The 20,067-nt window shown below is 36.4% G+C and overlaps 2 protein-coding genes across 2 annotated transcripts; both read right to left on the bottom strand.

The window, feature by feature from the left end:
- Positions 1-13,407: 13,407 nt before the first annotated feature.
- LOC120129601 (probable phosphoribosylformylglycinamidine synthase, chloroplastic/mitochondrial) lies at positions 13,408-17,819 on the bottom strand. Its single transcript, XM_039147067.1, is given in 5 exon segments — positions 13,408-15,302; positions 15,305-16,366; positions 16,369-17,398; positions 17,568-17,620; positions 17,721-17,819. Coding segments are annotated over 4 exon segments (3,957 nt in total). The 5' UTR covers positions 17,610-17,620; positions 17,721-17,819; the 3' UTR covers positions 13,408-13,479.
- A 1,187-nt stretch (positions 17,820-19,006) lies between these two features.
- On the bottom strand, positions 19,007-19,539 carry LOC120129806 (probable pyridoxal 5'-phosphate synthase subunit PDX1). The gene has a single exon (XM_039147216.1). The coding sequence runs from the start codon at positions 19,502-19,504 to the stop codon at positions 19,007-19,009; it is 498 nt and encodes a 165-aa protein (XP_039003147.1). The 5' UTR covers positions 19,505-19,539.
- Positions 19,540-20,067: the final 528 nt, after the last annotated feature.

Below are 20,067 nucleotides of genomic sequence, written 5' to 3'. Positions count from 1 at the left end.
AAACGAAAATATGGAGGCACTTGATCCTCTTATGGAGTTGGTTCTGGTGCAGGCTCATTATCTGGTACATGATCGTCGATATCTTGCATAAGTTGTTGAAGTTTGGGATCATTGTCAGTAGCCGGAGCCGGAGGAGGAGCACAAGAGGAGCTAGGAACAGCTCTTGAAGAACTCGCTCCCATAGTTTGCTTACCGGGTCGAAAAACCCAAAAATCGGTTTCCTCGTCTTGTTTCTAATCCGCTTTCTTCAACGAGATGAGATTGATTTGATTTTGGAGAGGGATGGGATTATCGAGAGAGACGTTTAGATTGAGTTTGATAAAAAAAGTTACTAATAAGACATCCATAAACTAATGTTTCGACATGTTTTGAAGGAACAATGTTTATGATATCCACTAGTTGACTAAATATAATGTGGGGCATATTTATTTTGTTCTTATTCTTGATACAGTACATCCACCATAAATCCCTAGTACGAAGAGTGGAGTACCTACCTCCGGATGGTCTAAACCACCAAGAGATCATCAAATGAAGAAAACGATCGTGATGAGATTGTAGAGTACTAACACTAGAGTTTGGAACATAGGGATATTCCACAGTTTTATTCTCATTATATAACCCATCATCATCTAGCCCAAAACGGAAAGCTATAGTCTCAGGGTCAATATTAATATATTGGCCTAAAAGATATGATCTAATTGCTATAGTCCCACATTGAGTTTGGTTTTGAATGCATACTGCATTGGAGTAGAAAATGTGAACTAACTGATGATAGACGATAGGTTTGAGGTGAAACATTTTATCAAACTTCCAAGTTTTAAGAATCGGAAGGTATTCAAAGTCAATATCTATCATAGCTTGAAGAGAAGGAATACGCTCTTCCCGGATTCTATAGGATTGGAAAGAATTTATGTACCTAGAGTATAATTCTTCTCTACAATGTTCAGGCATATTAAAACAGGATCCTATAAGACTATTAGGTAGAGGAAGAACGGGATTAGGAGGTCGGGTTGAACGACTCGATGAAGTCCTAGGACGTTTGGGGTTGGACATGGTTTAAGGAATCAGAATAAGGAAAGAAACCTGCAATTTAAAACACATGTATACATAATAATCAATCCTAAAACTCAATTGAGTCATATATAATTCAAGGTTCTCTAAACCGAATCCTAATGGGCATGATTTTGAAAACTATTGAAAATATTATAATATATGTATAGTTTCCATGCAAACAATACAATTAAGTCAAAAACATCAATAAATTTCGAAAATAACAAAATAATTTAATTTCAAAAATTCAGAAATATCTTGAACAATTGTTTGTTTTTGACGAAATTGATTATAAAATCTAGTTTAGAATCATAATATAATCAAAGCCCGATATAATGTTCATCCTATAACTAATTAAAACTAGTCCTAAGATCAAAAATCAATAAAAGATAGGTTTTTAGAAAAAATACCTTGAAAATTTCGGATTAAGAGGAATGTAGTGATGTTTTGCATGATTTGATGATAAAGCAGGATATGGAGATGAAATGTGAATGAATTCTGATCAAAAATGAAGGTTATGGAGCAATTTGGAGAGAGAGAGAGGAGAGAAAGAGGAACGTCGGCAGTTTGAGAGAGTTTAAGAGAGTATGAGAAAATAAAGAGAAAATAGGGTTTTTAACCAAAAACCCGACGGATGCATCGATGCATGTCCTTGTGCATCGATGCACATTCAAGGAGTGCATCGGTGCACCTTCATGGTGTATCGATGCACATTCAAGGATGCATCGATACACTGTTAAGTGTATCGATGCATTAAGCACAAAAATATCAAAAATCCGTTTTAAACACTCAAAATGCTAAATTAATTGGCTCTAGTGGTATTAACAACTCATATAATGAAAATTAATTATGTTCAATCAATCAAATTAATCATTAAACTACATTTGAACATAAAGTTAATTTTCACCAAAGAACATAAACTCCCCCTAACTATTAGCAAAGAATGCAATCAAAAATTATTATTATAAGCATTTTTCATTTATTCTTAAAAATTCTAAAATTATTTTAAACACTAAGTGAAGATAGGTCAGTTAAACATAATTATCTCCTAAGTGTCCAAAATCTTTCTTTATCTAAAGGTTTTGTAAAGATATCCGCTAATTGATGCAAAGTATCAACAAATTCTAGAACTACATCTTCCTTAGCGACATGGTCTCTAATGAAGTGATGTCTAATTTCAATATGCTTAGTTCTAGAGTGTTGGATGGGATTTTTAGTGAGACAAATAGCACTAGTATTGTCACACTTGATAAGAATGGTACCTAATTCAATTCCATAGTCAAAAAGTTATTATTTCATCCATAAAACTTGTGCACAACAACTACCAGCTGAAATGTATTCCGCTTCAGTGGTAGATAATGCTACACAATTTTGTTTCTTTGAAAACCAAGAAATCAACATATTTTCAAGGAAATGGCAAGTACCGGAGGTGTTTTTCCTATCTAATTTTCAACCTCCATAATTCGCATCAGAGAAGGCATGCAAGCTAAAGGTAGAGTCTCTAGGATACCAAAGTCCTAAACTATGAGTGTCCTTAAGGCATCTAAAGATTCTCTTAACAACTAGTAAATGTGATTCCTTAGGGCATGATTGAAATCTAGAACATAAGCAAACACTAAACATAATGTCCGGTCCACTTGCAGTTAGATAAAGCAAAGAACCAATCATTGACCTATATAATTTAACATCCACACATTTACCTTCTTCATCTATGTCAAGCTTTGTTGATGAGCTCATTGGAGTGTCATGAGGTTTCCCATTTTCCAATCCAAACTTCTTGAGCATATCTTTGACGTACTTAGCTTGATTGATGAAGATACCATCTTTTCTTTGCTTGATTTGGAGTCCCAAGAAAAATGAGAGCTCCTCCATCATGCTCATCTCAAATTCACTTTGCATTAGCTTAGAAAATTCTTGGCAAAGAACCTCATTAGTAGAACCAAATATTATATCATCAACATAAATTTGAACTACTAATAAATCTTTACCTTTATGTTTTAAAAACAATATAGTGTCAACCTTCCCTTTAGAAAAACATTTTTCAATTAAGCCATAAAGCGCTTTTGTCAATTTAAGAACATGATTTGGAAATTTTAAATCTTCAAAACCAGGAGGTTGTTCCACATACACTTCTTCCTTTATAAAAACATTTAAAAATGCACTTTTAACATCCATTTGATATAATTTAAATTCATGAAAACATGCAAATGCTAATAACATTCTAATTGCTTCCATCCTAGCTACGGGAGTATATGTTTCATCATAGTCTATGCCTTCTTCTTGAGTATACCCTTGAGCAACAAGTCTAGCCTTGTTTCTCACTATATTACCACTCTCATCAAGCTTATTCCTAAATACCCATCTAGTACCTACAGTAGATTTATTACTAGGCCTTTCAACTAATGTACATACTTTACTTCTCTCAAATTGATTTAACTCTTCTTGCATAGCCATAATCCAATGTTCATCATTTAATGCTTCTTTAATATTTTTAGGCTCTATGCATGAGATAAATGCAACATAATTACAAATATTTCTAAGAGAAGATTGAGTTGTTACCTCTTTGGATGGATCACATATAATCTTACCATCCTTGACATAGTTGTACTCTCTTGGGTAAGATACTTCCCTTTCTTCAATGGTTGGATTCTCGAGAGGATCTTGAGTTTCCTCATCTTTCGCTTCTTCCTTTGATGATGGTTCTACAACGTCATGTTCAATGTTATTTATATTTATAATACCTACATCATCATTCAAACAAGAATCCTTCCTCGGAAGGGGATTATCATCGAAAACAACATGTATAGACTCTTCTACAACTAAAGTTCTTTTATTAAATACTCGATAAGCTTTAGAATTTAAGGAATAACCTAGAAAAATTCCTTCATCACTTTTAGCATCAAATTTGCCAAGGTTTTCTTTACCGTTGTTTAAAACAAAACATTTACATCCAAAAGGATGAAAATAACTAATGTTAGGCTTTTTATTTTTAAAAAGTTCATATGGAGTTTTCTTCAAAATAGGCCTAATCATTACTTGATTAATAACATAACAAGCGGTATTTGTGGCTTCTGCCAAAAAATATTTTGGCAAATTGTTTTCACAAAGCATGGTTCTAGCCATTTCTTCTAAAGATCGATTTTTCCTCTCAATAACTCCATTTTGTTGAGGGGTTCTAGGTGTTGAAAAATTATGGCTAACACCATTTGAATTACAAAAATCAGTAAATCCAAGATTTTCAAATTCAGTTCCATAATCACTCCTAACACTAGTTATAGAGTAAAATTTTTCGTTTTGGATTACTTTTGAAAACGTGATGAATTTTTCTAATGCTTCATCTTTAGTACTTAAGAATATAACCCAAGTATATCTAGAATAGTCATCTACCAAGACAAATGCATATTGTTTTCCACCCAAGCTAGTAGTCATAGTTGGCCCAAAAAGATCTATATGGATCAATTGTAATACTCTACTAGTTGATACGTCATTAATGGATTTAAAATAAACTCGCTTTTGTTTTTCTTTAGCACAAGCATCACAGATTTTATTATTATCAAATTTTAATTTAGGTAACCCTCGAACTAAATCTCCTTGAATTAGCCGTTGCAAAACACTCATACTAGCATGTCCTAGTCTCCTATGCCATAACCAACTATCATGCTCATACTTAGCAACTAGGCACAAATTAGTCATATCAATAGAGTCTAAATGCACTATGTAAATGTTTCCTATTCTATGACTAACAAGCATAATCCGATTAGGTCAATAAATTTACAACAATTAGTTTCAAACATGACATTGAATCCCTTATCGCATAATTGACTAATACTCAAAAGATTATGTTGTAATCCATTCACATATAAAACATTTTTAATTTGTATGGAATAGGTATTACCTATTGTACCTATACCTTCAATGTGACCTTTTGAATTATCACCAAAAGTCACTTCTCCTCCATTTTTGGCGTTAAGCTCTAAGAACTGGCTTTTGTCCCCAGTCATATGTCTTGAGCATCCACTATCAAGGTACCATGAGTTTGAATTTGTTTCCCGTGCCTTGTGGCAATGATTCTTTTCCTACAAACATAAATTAATTTCTAATTTTTGGTACCAAAATTCTTTTGGGTCCATATTCATTAGTTTCCAAAATCCTAGTCCCCTTAGGTATCCATTTGTGTAGGATATCCTTATCTTTAGTAGTAACGAGTCCTTTAGGAACCCATATACTTCTAATAATTTTTCCATTAGAGGTTCTTCGGGGACCTCTATGATTGTAGTTTTTAACACTTTTTCAAACAAAGTTGGATTTTGAATTTTCTCCATTTTCAAGACGTTTTGTTCCAACTTTATCAAAAGAAGCTTTAAGATCATCAATTTTCTTTTGATGATCATCATTGACCTTTGAAAGTAAATTTTGTAAATCCAAAATTTTCTTTTCAAACTCTTCTAGTTTGATTTGCAAATCTTTGATTTTACTTTCAAGATCGTTGTTGGTTTTGGATATGAGTTTATTTTCATTTTTCAATTTTGAAATATCATTTTTATATTTTAAAAACAATTTCTCATAATCCGAAGCCAACCCATTATATTTCTCTAATAACTCATCATAAGATAAATCATCTAAATCAAATGAGTTAGTGGTTACCTTAGAATCTTCCCCGAATTCCATCAAGCACAAGTTTGCTACTTCTTGTTCCTCTTCATCGGAACCTTCTTCATCACTCCATGTAGCTACGTGAGCCTTGTGCTTATTCTTTGATTGACCCTTTCTCTTTAATTGTGGGCAATCATATTTGACATGCCCCGGTTTTTTGTATTCATAGCAAATGACTAGGTCATTTTCTTTTGGTTCATTTTTGAAGCCTTCATTTCGTTTGAATTTTCTTCCTGGGTTAGGCCTCCTCATTTTTCTGAACCGTTTGGAAAACAATGGCATTTCCTTGTCATCGTCATCTTCATCTGAATCACTCTCATCTTTTGTTGATTTGAGAGCAACTCCCACGTTCTTTTTCTTCTCTGTCTCCTTCTTTGGCTCGTCTCTTCTCTCAAGGTATTCCTCTTCTTTAAGCATCATTTCATGCGTGAGGAGAGAGCCAATAAGTTCATCGAGGGTTAAGGATTTCAAATTCTTAGTCTCGATGATCGCCGTCTTCTTCGATTGCCAAGCTTTTGAAAGAGAGTAAACTAACTTTCTTACAAGCTTGTCATTTGGAATGATTTCTCTATATGATTTGAGGCTATTGAAAATCGTGGAGAATCTATCCGTCATAGCTTTGACATCTTCATCCGGTTTCATCCTGAAATTTTCATAGCTATGAGTTAGAAGACTAATTTTAGATTCTTTTACCTCGTTTGTACCTTCATGAGTGACTTGTAGTTTATCCCATATCTCCTTGGTGGTTGTAAAAAATGAAACTCTCCCGTATTCATCCGGTCCAAGAGCACAAAAGATGATATGGATAGCTTTGGAGTTAAGTTGGAACAATCTTGTCTCTCCTTCACTCCATAACCTCGGGTGAGTAGAGGGTTTGATGTATCCATATTCTATGATGTTTCATGCTCCCATGTCAATTGCTTAAATGAAATACATCATCTTATTCTTCCAATAAGCATAATTAGCTCCATTTGAAGAAAGGAGGCTTGTTAACAGGCAATGAATCGAGACCGAAGTTGGAATTTGAAGTACTGGCCATTGATGACTTTGAAAATCGATGTAACTCTTCCCAAATCGACTCAAGAGGCGATTAAACCTTCAAATGAGTGAGGCTCTGATACTAATTTTTGAGTTAATTGATTGACGGAATCGGCCAATAGGGGTGAATTGGCAATTAAAAAGTTGGTGGAAGCTTTTGCAGAAAATTGAAAAGAAGTTGCACAGCGATTTAGAGTGGTTCGACTTTCTCAACCAAAGTCTACGTCCTCTACCTTAGCTATCCACACTAAGGATTTTCCAACAAATTCACTAATTTTTTCTTTCTTTTGAGGCCAAAGAGATAACCTTACAACTCCCTCAAGAATATACCCCAATTCTTGAGAACACTCTTTCTCAAAGAGAAATACACAAATTTGCAAACTTACAAGGAAAAACCTCACAAGGTAGATTGTTTGCACAATTCTAGAACAAAGAAAAGAACACTCAAGAATGAATACAATTGAGTACAAGTAGTGTTCTTGAAAGCAAAATGAATATTGAATGAAAAATAGGCTTGAAGTGCTCAAACAATGAGTTTGATGCTTTCTCTTTGATTCTAACTTTGTTCTTGTTTCTTGTTATTTCTTGTTGTTGATCAATGGCTTCTAAGCTTGTTTAAATACTCCTTCAATTGATTCTGAATGTTGGGGATGATTAATGGAGTCAATAGAGTCGTTTAAGTGTGAAAATAATTAATAAAATCAATTGGGAGCGTCAGTGCATCGATGCATACCCAAGGTGCATCGGTGCATCAAATGTAAAATTTAAATATTTTTACCGTTGGACCCTTAGTGCATTGGTGCACTAAGAGTGCAACGATGTATAAAATGTATTCGATGTTTCAAAATAGCCTAAGTGCATCCATGCATGGCTGGTGCATCGATGCATCAAATGCATTCAATGTTTTCATAAAACCCTGAGTGCATCGATGCATGAACTGCATTTGATGTTCAATTTATTCCATGGTGCATCGATGCATGGATTGGTGCATCGGTGCATCACTTTAAAATATTGATTTTAGGCTTGATTTTGGTTCAAAATACTTTGTGAAAATTGTTTCAAAAATATATTAAGTATAAAACACAATTTTACACATTTAGTAAGGTTTGAAATTGATCTTGAAAGACTTGGACTAATAATTTGATATTCGAGTAATTAAATCGAATATACTTAGAAAATCATTTGTAAAATCTTAAAATTCATTTATACTTAATTTTTTATATCGAAACATCAAAATGTTTTCAACATATATTACTAAGAATCTTGGAGGGCATCCTGTTGATAAGATATATTGCACTAAGAACTGCATAAGACCAATATGTTAAAGGCATTGATATTTGTTCTAGTAAAGCCAAAGCAGTTTCTACTATATGTCTGGGTTTTTTTTCCACCACCCCATTTTGCTGTGAGGTATGTGGGCATGATTTCATGAGCTTAACACCAAGTCGATGTGAGACAGCCTTCAGGAATCAAAACTCTCCTCCATTGTCTATTTGTAATGCAAGGATAGTTGTTGTAAAATTATTTGAAACTAAGGCAATAAACATTTCAAATGAAACATCAACTTCACTTTTCTTTCTTAACAGATATACCCAACTATTCCTTGAATACAAATCTACAAATCTCACAAAATATCTAAAACCACTAGAACCAATAGGAGAAGGACCCCATACATCAACTTCTACTAACTCAAATGGTTGTTTGTACACGGTTTGTGACACAGAAACATGCTGAACTTTACTTTTTCCTATCTGACAGGTTGCATATACTTCAGTTCTATCTATATTTAGCCTTTTATTAAGAGTTGCCATCACCACCTCAGCTTAGGGGTATAAATGAGCTGAGTCGAGTTCGAGTATCGCTGAGCTCGACTCGACTCGAAAACTCTGAAATACAACTCGACACGATTCGAAAACTCGCGAGCTTAAAATTTTTAATCTCGACTCGAACTCAAAATCCTGAATTGAAGCTCGTGAACAGCTCGAAAAGGCTCGAAATGAAAAAAAATCTTAAACTTAACTAGATTGAAGCCTCAAACTCAAACTCGAAACTTAACCTTAAATACATGAAAGTCTTATTGTATTTTAAAAAAAAATCAACACATAAATGTTAATATTATTAATAATTTATTTTTAAAAAATAAAATCTTAATATATTATATTTTCGAGCTGCTCACGAGCTTTTCGAGTCGAGTATCAAGTAGCTCGTTTCGGCTCGTTAAGAATTCGAGTGGAGCTCGAGTCGAGTCCATTCGATCCGAGTATTTATCGAGCCTTGACCGAGTCGATCTCGAGTAGCTCGCGATCTGTCTCATCTCATTTACAGCCCTACCTCAGCTGCAGGATGACCTAGCCTTTTATGCCACAACCAATACTCATTGGTATCTTTGATGACAACACTATGAATTGTTGTTGTTTCTTGCAGAGATTGACAATTAAAACTATAAAGTCCTTTATCAAGCTTTCCTTCCATCAACACGACTTCTGTGCTTTCATCCTTAACATAACAAACACTTGCATGAAACTCAAAATAAACCGAATTATCTTGAGTAAATTTTGAAACTGACAAGAGGTTCTTATTAATTTTTGGAACATATAACATCTAATCAAGCAAAAGTTCTCTAGAGGCAGCTTTTAAAACGTTTCTACCAATATGAGTAATTGCAACAGTGGAACCATCTCCTAGATGAACCTTACCACTTCCAATGTAAGCTTGCCTGCTTGAGATAGTGGAGGTGAAACCAGTCACATGATGTGTGGCTCTTGAATATGGAAACTATTTAGCATAGGTCAAAGGATCATCAACCATTAATCCATTAACTTGGACATTACCACTCAGTTTGATGACAGATGAGCCTTCTTCTCATGTACTTACACTTACAAAAGGATTGTAATGACAGTCATATGCATGAGGAAAGCATGAACAAACGTTTACCTGCATTTCATTAGTTGAAGAACTTTTTTGGGAAGTTATACCTTTAAAGTTCTGATCAAACCTAATCTGTCAACTAAATGACCTAGCTTCTCACAAAGTTAACATTTTTGTTTAGGTCTCCCCTTGTACTTGCTAGCTTTAGTATTGTTAGGTTTAGAATCCCCATGATTCTTTTAGTGCTGAGCATCAGAGGTACCATAACGTGTGAAATTTACCCTTATTGTAAATCTTGATGAGTCATCAAGACGTGACTCAGCATCAATAAGAATTGATTCCACATTATCGAGGGCAAATGGTTCTCTGCTAACAGTGATCGCAGCAACAGTTGGCTCATATTCAATAGATAAACCATTAAGAATTGTGGCAATATGATCAATATTCGAGATAGGACTACCACACGTAGCTAAAAAATCACATATCTCTTTAATAGCCATGTGTAGTCTCTCATAGACTGAGAACCTTTCTTTATTAACTTGATTCGATAATACAAAGCCATAATTTTTGTAGTAGACAACTTGGAATACAACTTGGTGATGACATTCCAGACTGCAGCTGTGGATTCAACACCAACCAATTGAGGTAGAATGTTGGTACTGACAGTAGAAAGAAGCCAAGAAGCCAACGAGCTATCTTGCTTGACATAACGCAAATAAGATGGATTGATAATCTGTTCACAAGCATCGTTAAGAACCAGCTTCACCGGAACCACCATGGATTCATCAAGAAAGCCTTCTAGTCCAAGTCCTCGAATCATGAGAATCACTTGCTGCTTCCATAAGAGATAGTTTGAATCTGTTAAGCACACGTTGATTCTTTTATTAGCAAAGGTATGCGAGCTAGCATCTGTAAACTGCTCATCCTCATCCATTTCTGATATTGACGCAACTTGAACCATGATCGATCTCGAAGAAGCAAGAAAACCGAGACACAGTAGTCAAGCAAGAAAAGAGAAAGAAAAGAGAAACGCACAGCGAAACCATTTTAAGATCTAATGGTGAATGATACCATGTTAACTATGGAAGAAACTATGAAAGAATAACAGTTGAAAAATGTAAACAACTTCAATGTATTCATCATATTTTGTACACAAGTATATGCAGCTATTTAAAGACTTCAAAGAGAGGATCTAGCTGCTGCAAAGTTGGTTACAACCGATTACAACCAATTAACCACCTAACCTTTGATACTTAACTACTTAACTAATTCTGGTTTGTCATATTGGAGATAATCGTTTGAGTTGGATTAAGGATCCAACGGCAATCGTTTTGAATTTTTCAATGTCGTTTAATGCTTCTGGTTCCAAAGCATCGAAGGTGTTAAAGAGGATTCTAGCGTTGGGTTCTTCGGCTAGAACTTCCATTTACTCTTGGAACATTGACAGTGCCGAATGGTAAGTGTTCGAAGCGTTCAAAAACGAGGGAACGTTGCGGCCAGAGACTGTGGAGGTATGGAGTTGTCATTACCTGGAGGTGGGGTTGTACCAGCTGGAAACAATGGAGGTGATGATGATGAAGAGACTGGTAGTAAGAAGAGAAAGAAGATGAAATGATCAGGTGGAGTCATGGTGAAAATTATGTAACATAGTATTTTTAATGGGTTAACGGTTCGTTACGGCTGGACTCATTTTGTGTCATTAAATAAAACGCTAGACATTAAATTGGAACGAAATAAACATTAGACACTAAACTAAAAAAATGGCATAAACTTGACACATTTTTGTATATTTAAGCCTAAAAATATTAGTAAAATAAACTAAGGCTAAAATAGATAAAATGCGTTATAATTGTAAAATTATATTAAACTATTTTACTATGCTCGTAAATTTCCTTGGCAGCGTCCGACCAACGGTGTCTCCAAAGTCAACACTAATGGGGCACGACGAACTGATGATGGTTTTACCGCTTGTGGAGGATTGATCCGAGTCCGTAATGCGCGATGGATCCAGAGGTTTTCTAAGTCGATTGGGAAATGTTCTGCGCTTGATAGGGACTTGCGGGGAATTCTTAAAGGTCTGTCTCTTGCTTAGAACAAGGGTTGACATTCGATCCGTGTGGAATCGGATAGTAGACAAGTCATTGATTTCATTGTCGGTGTTACGAGAAGCACGGCTATTTCTTCTATGATATACCATATTCGGTCTTTTGTTGGAAGGGACTGAAATTTGAGGTTCACGTATGCATCTCGAGAGAGAAATCGGCTAACCCAACGAAAAGTGTGCAGACCCAACGTAAAGGACCAAGCATGGTGAGACATGCTATCGGTCAGCCGATTCCTCTCTCGAGATGCATATGTGGCTTCAAATTTCAATCTCACCATGCTTGGTCCCCTTCATTGGGTCCGCACTTTTTTTTTTTTTTGAAATTTCAATTGGCTTATTGAAATTTGCTAGACTGTCGTTCTGTTTCAGTTGGATATTCGGGGCGTTTCGATGCATGTTAGTCTTTAATAGTTATCCGCAGTTCATTAAAAAAAATCAACTATTTTCAAATATCATATATAAGATAAAAAGTTATAAAATATATATCGAACAATGACAACTGAATTTCATTAATAAAAACAGAAAAATCAAAATTATAATGCATCTAAAGAGAAAATTAGAGATAATAATCACTAAAAACTCATACATAAAAAAATATTAAACCCAAAAATACGAAAAGATAGAAACATTCCAAACATCAAAACAATCCAACAACATTTATAAAACTCATTATCTCTAATTATATCGGCAGACTGTTTCGCTACACAATTATGATTATATTGGTAAACGACCATTTACAAAAGAGGAGATCTGACAATACGTGACCACCGACAAGCCAATCAGAAAACAAATGTCGTGAGGATTTTTGTGAAAACACTAACACGACCGTAGAAGTATGTGAAAAACTTACCGAAAACCATAAGGAACGTACCGCAAGAGTAGAGAAAAAATGTGCCACAAAAACAGATAAAAACACGTCACAAGAACAAAAATTCTTATTTAAAAATAAAAAAAATCAAGAAAAAAACAGACAATATGAAAAAGAAAATAATAATAATAATCACCGACAGTCAGTAACTAATATTAAGATTGATGTTGTTATCGGCTAAACAAAAACAAAAGAAGAGAAGAAGACGACACAAGAATATTGAGAGAAAAAATTAATATATTTTGTTTATCACTAATTAACAAAGCATTTAAATAATATTTTTAAATCATTTTTATCTTAGAATTTCATATTTGACAATAGTAAAAATCAAAATCCATAGTCCTTAAAAGTTATATATATATATATATATATATATATATATATAATTGTAAAACAATAATGTGAAGAACCCGTGTTAATTGCAGTTTCTACAGCTTTCACTGAAACAAGCATTCACTTAAGCAGAGCTTCGGACTCCACTCAAACTTAGAATCCAAATTCAAAATTTGAGTAGACTGAACAACTCAAATAACTCAAAATTAAAAAAAAAACACTTCTTTCGAATCCAATCCCTTAATTATTGGATCAGTGCAAAAGCACCCATGACATTGGTTCTCAGCAGCCATTAAATTTACAGTATAGATGCCATCATTGGCATTTATCTTAACAGGAAGATCATACATCATTCTCAGGTAAATCACATAAGATATATGACATCAAAATATAAAATAAACACAAAATGCTTTCAGACAAGATACTGTGATCTTCATTTCTTTGAAATTAAAAGGGAAAATTGGTCCAAACAGGTTTGTAAAATAAACAAACTCGGCTAAGTTGCAAGCATGAGAAACAGTTTTCAAGTATAAATGTCTATGAGAACAAATATTATGAGCCAATATCACGAGCACCATTCTCTGGCATTTTGGAACATTCTTAACCATGGGCTGGGGCCTTTCTTGTCCACGTTCCAGTCCTTCGGATACCACGGGAACTGCCACATCAGGAAACACCGCTCCGGATGAGGCATCATGGCAAGATGTCGTCCATCCGGTGAACAAATCGCAGCGACTCCTAATGGAGAGCCATTCAGATTGAACGGGTAAGCCTCTGTTGGATTCCCGTCGTCATCGCAATATCGCAATGGAGCTAAATCTGAATGTACTACACGATCCAGAACAGAGTCATCGGGAAAATATGCTCTTCCCTCACCGTGGGCAGCCCATACACCTAATGTACTGCCTTCCATTCCTTTAAACATTATGGCTGGCGAGTTGTTTATGCTCACGCTTGTGAAGCGGCATTCGAATCGCCCGAACTCATTGTTTATAAACCTAGGCTGTGATGGATCCCCACCAGCACCAAGAACACCACCAACTTGCGGCCCCGGGACCCATCCTAACAAAGCCATCAACTGACATCCATTGCAAACTCTGAGACTGAACATATCGGGGCGTTTGTAGAACTCCTGAAACTGCCTGAGAAGAGGCTGATTGAATCGAATGGATGCAGCCCAACCCTTCGCGGAATCAAGCACGTCGGCATAACTAAAACCTCCAACAAATGCAATTCCACGGAATTCATTCAAAGAAATAACTCCTTTAAGTAGGTCCTGCATTGCAAAATCCCAAGGCTCGAAACCAGCAGCATAAAAGGCTGCTGACATTTCTCGGTCTCCATTGCTCCCTTCCTCACGGATGATGGCTACTTTCGGTTTCGAAGTTGCAGTCATGTATTTCTCATCCGTAGTGGATGGAGTGAAAGACAATGGCCAAGACGGCTCGTGCCGGAATTTCAAACCTTCTTTCTCCGATTCCACACAAGAAGTAAGTCTCTGCAACTTTTCGAGCTGGAAACTCGTATCCTCCCACGTATCTCAGAAGAGAAGTTTTTCATTTAAACGAGTAACTCCAACTTTTAGCTCTATAATGGGTGAGGCAGTTACTTGTCCGGTTATCTCGGCAGCAACATCAACACTGCTGAGCTTCTCCATTACGCTCTCCATATTGTTTTTGCTTACTTCGAGAATGAGACCAAGCTCTTCGGCGAAAAGTGACGGGAAAACACTATTCCCTCGGGAAGCCAAATCTAACACAATGCCACAATTTCCAGAAAATGCCATCTCCAAAGCACAAACCAGTAACCAGCCATCGCTGATATCATGACCTGCAGAGATCAGTTCATCTCCAAGAGGGTCCTGCACCGCCTCGAAAACCCTTTTAAGATAAGAAACGTCATCAAGATCGGGGCAATCATTCCCAATTTGATCAAAAACCTGAGCCAAAGCGGATCCACCCAAACGCTGCTTTCCCTTTGCCAAATCAATATGAAGCAAAATACCATTATCTCCTAGCTTCAAATCTGGTGTAACTGTTTTTGTTATGTCGGGGCAAGTGACATAGGCGCTAATTACAAGATTTCCAGGAGCCTCGACAACCTCACCACCTGCATGGGCAGCCATTGAAAGACTGTCCTTCCCACCATCAATAGCAATACCGAGTTCAATCATTGCATTCGAAAGAGCAATAGCAGCGTCATACATGGCTGCTCCTTCCCCCTCGAGCTTGGCAGGATACATCCAATTTCCGCTTGCTTTAACATCAGACAAAGCAGTAACCTGAGCCCAAACAAGATTTGTGAGGGCTTCTCCAACGGCCAGTCTAGCCATCGCTTTTGGATCAAGCAACCCCTTGATAGGTTGCTCACCGATGGCACAAGCACCCCGTTTAAGTTGACATAACTTTGAGCAATAACTGCAACATCGGCAAGAGGTAACTGCAAGGGACCAACAGTTTGCTGCTGTGCTACAAGACCTGTAACGCATCTATCGACCTTTGTCGTCAGGAACCGTTTGGAACATACGGACGGAAGTCGTAATACCCTCTTCAATGAATCCATAACCGTGGTTCCAGGAGCAATATCAAGCGACTCTTGTGCATAAGCCACTCGTTTGAATTCAAAGGATTTTTTAGGCATGTCACCAAGAACTTTCTCTAGCTCAAGATCAACAGCTGGAGGAAGAGGAGGGAGTCCACTAGCACGGCTTTTCTCAATAGCCAAACTATCGACTAGAACAACACGCCCCTCACCATTAATACTCCCGATAATGGCCATTGAGAGTCTTTCCCTAGAACATATTGATTCCAGAATAGAGCGGCTCCCAGGCTTCACCAATATTGCATCCTGTTCTTGATACTGAGCACCCCATATCTCCAAGACTGACATAGTGTGGTCACAAACAACAATCGCCCTAATGTCAATTTCAGCCCCCTTCGGAAATATGATTTCCTTCACAACATTGCAATTCCCTCCAGCTCCCTGATCATGAATGCTAATAATTGGGTTATCCTCCCCCATCTCGATGCAGGCGCAAACTACACGATACAATTTTTGTGCCATTTCAGCATCTCCACGCTGTACTGCATTAAAATCGAGTTCTGCATCATTCTGACCACTAACCATACTGGAAGCAGCTCCTCCACCCATTCCAATTCGATATGCAGGCCCACCAATCTTTACAACTAACATTCCAATCTCAGGATCCCCTTTCGATATATGAGTGTGATCGATATGCCCAATCCCTCCACTAAACATGATAGGCTTCAACCATTCGCGCCGTTCACCACTAGGGAGTCTCATTCCAAATGTTCTGGTAAAACCCTGAATCAACGGTTCACCAAATTTGTTACCATAATCCAATGCACCACTGCTAGCTTCAATGAGAATTTCCAAAGGAGAAGCCAACTTTGAAAGATATGTGAAAGATAGATCCTCCCAGGGGGCATACGATCTATATTAAGATTCCCAGTTGTGTAACCAGCTGTGGCAGCAACAACAAAGAACCCTCTCCCAGTGGCATGCTTATCCCTAATCCGACCACCTGCACCCGTCTCTGCGCCAGGGTAGGGTGCCACCGCACATGGGAAGTTATGTGTTTCGGCTGTAAACAAGACATCGATTTCCCGAGTTGTTTCCTTTAGCGGGCAGGCTGTTCCAGGCTGAACTGGCTGTAATCGATAAGCAAGGAACCCCTTTATTGCACTTGAATTATCCTTAAAACCGATGACAGAATTACTTGGATTTGCTTTCAAAGTGCTCTTGACAATTTGCATGAGGGTCCTGTCCATGTGCTGTCCATCAATAACAATCTTCCCTGTGAAAAACCAATGCCTGCTGTGCTCACTGTTAGATTGGGTGATATCGAATAACTCCACATTCGTCGGATTCCGCTTAATGTCTTCCATGAACAACCTGGTATAGTACTGCAAGTCTTGTTCATCAAACAAGCCACACGATTGAAAAATCGAAACAGCGTTCGAGGACCATGCTGTTGTGAAAGAAAGCCTAGGACCAACTTCAACAATCACTGCATTCAACCCTTCTTGTCTCTTCTTGGCAAGAAAACTCTCGGTTGCTAAATTCTCGGGCTCGTATGTCTCCCCAAGAATCCATTTAAGAGTAGTGAGCTTCTCCTTCGAAATCTTCGAAACAAGTCCTATATTAAAACACTGCTCAGTTTTCAACCCAACAATCCGACTGGAAACTTTGGTCTGAACCGATTTGAGAAGCTCATCGTTTGCACTTTCTTGAATCAAAGGGACACGGTAGAAATGTATGACCTCTTGTGCAGGCTTTCCAATCAACCCAGATTGCTCATCAACCAAACTAGTACGGACATTCTCAGAAGCCATTGATTTAACCTTTGAACGAGAAAAGCACCTCAAAGAAGCACCCTTTGGATTACACAGCTTGCCCCATAACAAATTACTTCTCTTGATGAAAGTATTTCTCTGCAAAAACAGAGCCTGCCTTGTTGTACCCTGAAAGAAAGCATAATGCACCAAAAGAATGAAGAACTCAAAATCAAAGGAAAAATTACAACTTTTTCAAGTCGAAATCAAAAAACAAGGAAAACCCATTGGTGGAATATCGTTTACGAACACTTTCTCGGAAACCAAACAGAGACTAGAAGAAAAACAAAAAACTTACTCGCAGAAACTCTGCCGCCGTCATCTCTCTAACCCCAGCCATTTTTCAGTTAACTACAAAAAAAGAATAATAAAAAAGTGTTGAATTGGGATGATAAAGTGAAGGAATTAAACAAACACAGAGAGGCAGTAGAAAGAGGTAAAAAGGAAGAACCTTTTGTCTATGGTGAAATAAAAGGCAATGGAGGAAGGAGAATAGGAGCCAACCAGATTTTCAAGTCTTTTAGTTTGAAGTGAGTGAAGACTAAAACCCTACTTTCTGTATTATTATTATTTTTAATAAGTGATTAATTAAATAAATTAAATATTATAAAACTTATTAGAAATGACCATCCAGCTCAGTTGGTAGAGCATAAGGTCCTTAACCTTAAGGTCGTAAGATTGAGTCCCACGGAGGGCATTTTATAATTCGGAGGTCTCTTACGGAAGCTGCTCTCAACCTGGTGTTGGGGGTAACCTACTATCTTACCTCCCCTTACTCCATACATATGGGAAAAAGGGACGGTCATTATAAAACTTATTAAAAAATTTTATTAAAAAAAATAATATGTTTGTAATATTATAAATAATTATACAGAGAGATTGATGAATATTTAGTTATGCCAATGAGTTGGGATTTAATAATTTAAGTTTGTAAGGTTAAGTTTGAATTTTATCACCGTCATTTTTTGTGAACATTCTATAAATTCTTATGTAAATTATAATTAAGTCTTAAGTATGACTTGACCCTAGATTGGGAGAATCATCGTTGACTTAAATTTTAGGGTTAATTATTCTATTCATACATGAACTATACATGATTCTCAGTTTCATACATAATGTTTAAAAATTCTCAATTTTATACATGATATTTTTTTTCGTTAACGGATTCACCTACTTCCGTCACGGAAAGTGATGTGGAATCCTACGAGCACTAATAAAATGACATGTGACACTTAAAAAAAATATGATTTTTAGGTAAATTACATCATTCATCATTCAACTATCTTCTTACTCTTATTTTAGTCACTAAAGTTTAATTTTTTTATTTAATTATTAAACTATAGAATTACTCTTATTTTAATAATTAAAATTTATTTTATTAATATTTTTATAACATGACATCAGTTAGTATTATTTTATTAATATTTTTATGATGTGGCATCTATTAGTATTATTTTATTAATATTTTTAATGATGTGACATCTATTAGTATTATTTTATTAATATTGTTATTACATAAAATTAAAATAAAAAATAAATTAATTAAAGATCCTAAATCTTGTACTTAAATCCCAAATCACAAGCCACCAAACTTCTTAAAAAATCCCCAAATAGGTTTAGCAAGTTAAGCTTCTTCACATCATTTTCCTCCAACCCTAAATCTAATAATCATAAGGAATTAGTACATTTCAAAGTTAATATTCCTACATAGCCCACAAACACTCCATCACAGCCTAACTACATCATCAACGCCGCAGCAACTGGCGTCGCCACTCTGTCTGCGGCTAACTGAACCACTGGCAACCTCCCTAGCTGCTTCGTATGCATAACCAAATTGTAGGGGGATTGAATTTTTTTAACGAAGGTGAAAACCTCGTCTTCATCCATGTTCCTAAGAACTCTGATATTACTCATCACGGATCTGATGTGCCTAACGGCTTCGATGATATTCCCGGTCCCGGCTTCACCTTTGGTTCGAATCATAGCAGCTCCTTCTCTGATTATCCGAAGCGCTTTCCCCAAATTCTGGCACCCACAAACGAAAGGAATCTGAAAATTGTATTTGTTAATGTGGTTTTTTTCATCGGCAAGAGTGAGAACCTCGCTCTCGTCTACATAATCGATGCCAATGGCTTCGAAGATCTGGGCCTCGACGAAATGACAGATACGAGCTTTAGCCATGACGGGGATAGTCACAGCCTGCTTGATTTCCTTGATGAGTTGTGGGTCACTCATCCGCACCACGCCGCCTTGAGCTCAGATATCGGCGGGAACTCGTTCAAGAGCCATGACGACGCAAGTTCCGACTTCTTCGACGATTTGAGCATGTTCGGCATTGACGACGTCCATAATCACCCTGCCACGGAGAAGATAGTTGAGCCGTGATGGTTTGCTGAAATCTTATATATATATATATAAGATTAAAAATTTATCCGAATCATGGTTGACGACGTCCGTAGTCACTAAAGTTTAAATTAAAAAAATTAGACTTTAGTTACTAAAATAAGAGTGAGAAGATAGTTGAGTTATGAATAATGTAATTTATCTTAAAAAAATAAAAACATGTTTTCAATGTGCCACTTGTCGTTCCCGTAGGGTTCTACGTCATTTTCCGTGAAGGAAGTGTGTAAATCCTTTAACGGCAAAAAACATGTATAAAATCAAAAAATTTTAAACATTATATATGAAACTGAGAATCGGATATAATTCAGATATGAATGAGGTAATTAACCCTAAATTTTAATGTACCAAGAAAAATGTATATATCGGTTACACTTGCTGTACTAACCAAAAAAGGA

The sequence above is a fragment of the Hibiscus syriacus genome, unplaced genomic scaffold, assembly GCF_006381635.1.
Source record: "Hibiscus syriacus cultivar Baekdansim isolate YM2019G1 unplaced genomic scaffold, ASM638163v2 tig00110503_pilon, whole genome shotgun sequence".
Taxonomy (NCBI): domain Eukaryota; kingdom Viridiplantae; phylum Streptophyta; class Magnoliopsida; order Malvales; family Malvaceae; genus Hibiscus; species Hibiscus syriacus.
Note: the sequence above shows the minus strand (reverse complement) of the source record. Positions and strands in the feature narration are given on the sequence as shown.

Excerpts from the sequence above, each read along its gene's own strand:
- LOC120129806 (XM_039147216.1), bottom strand. The coding sequence starts at position 19,504 with ATGAGTGACCCACAACTCATCAAGGAAATCAAGCAGGCTGTGACTATC.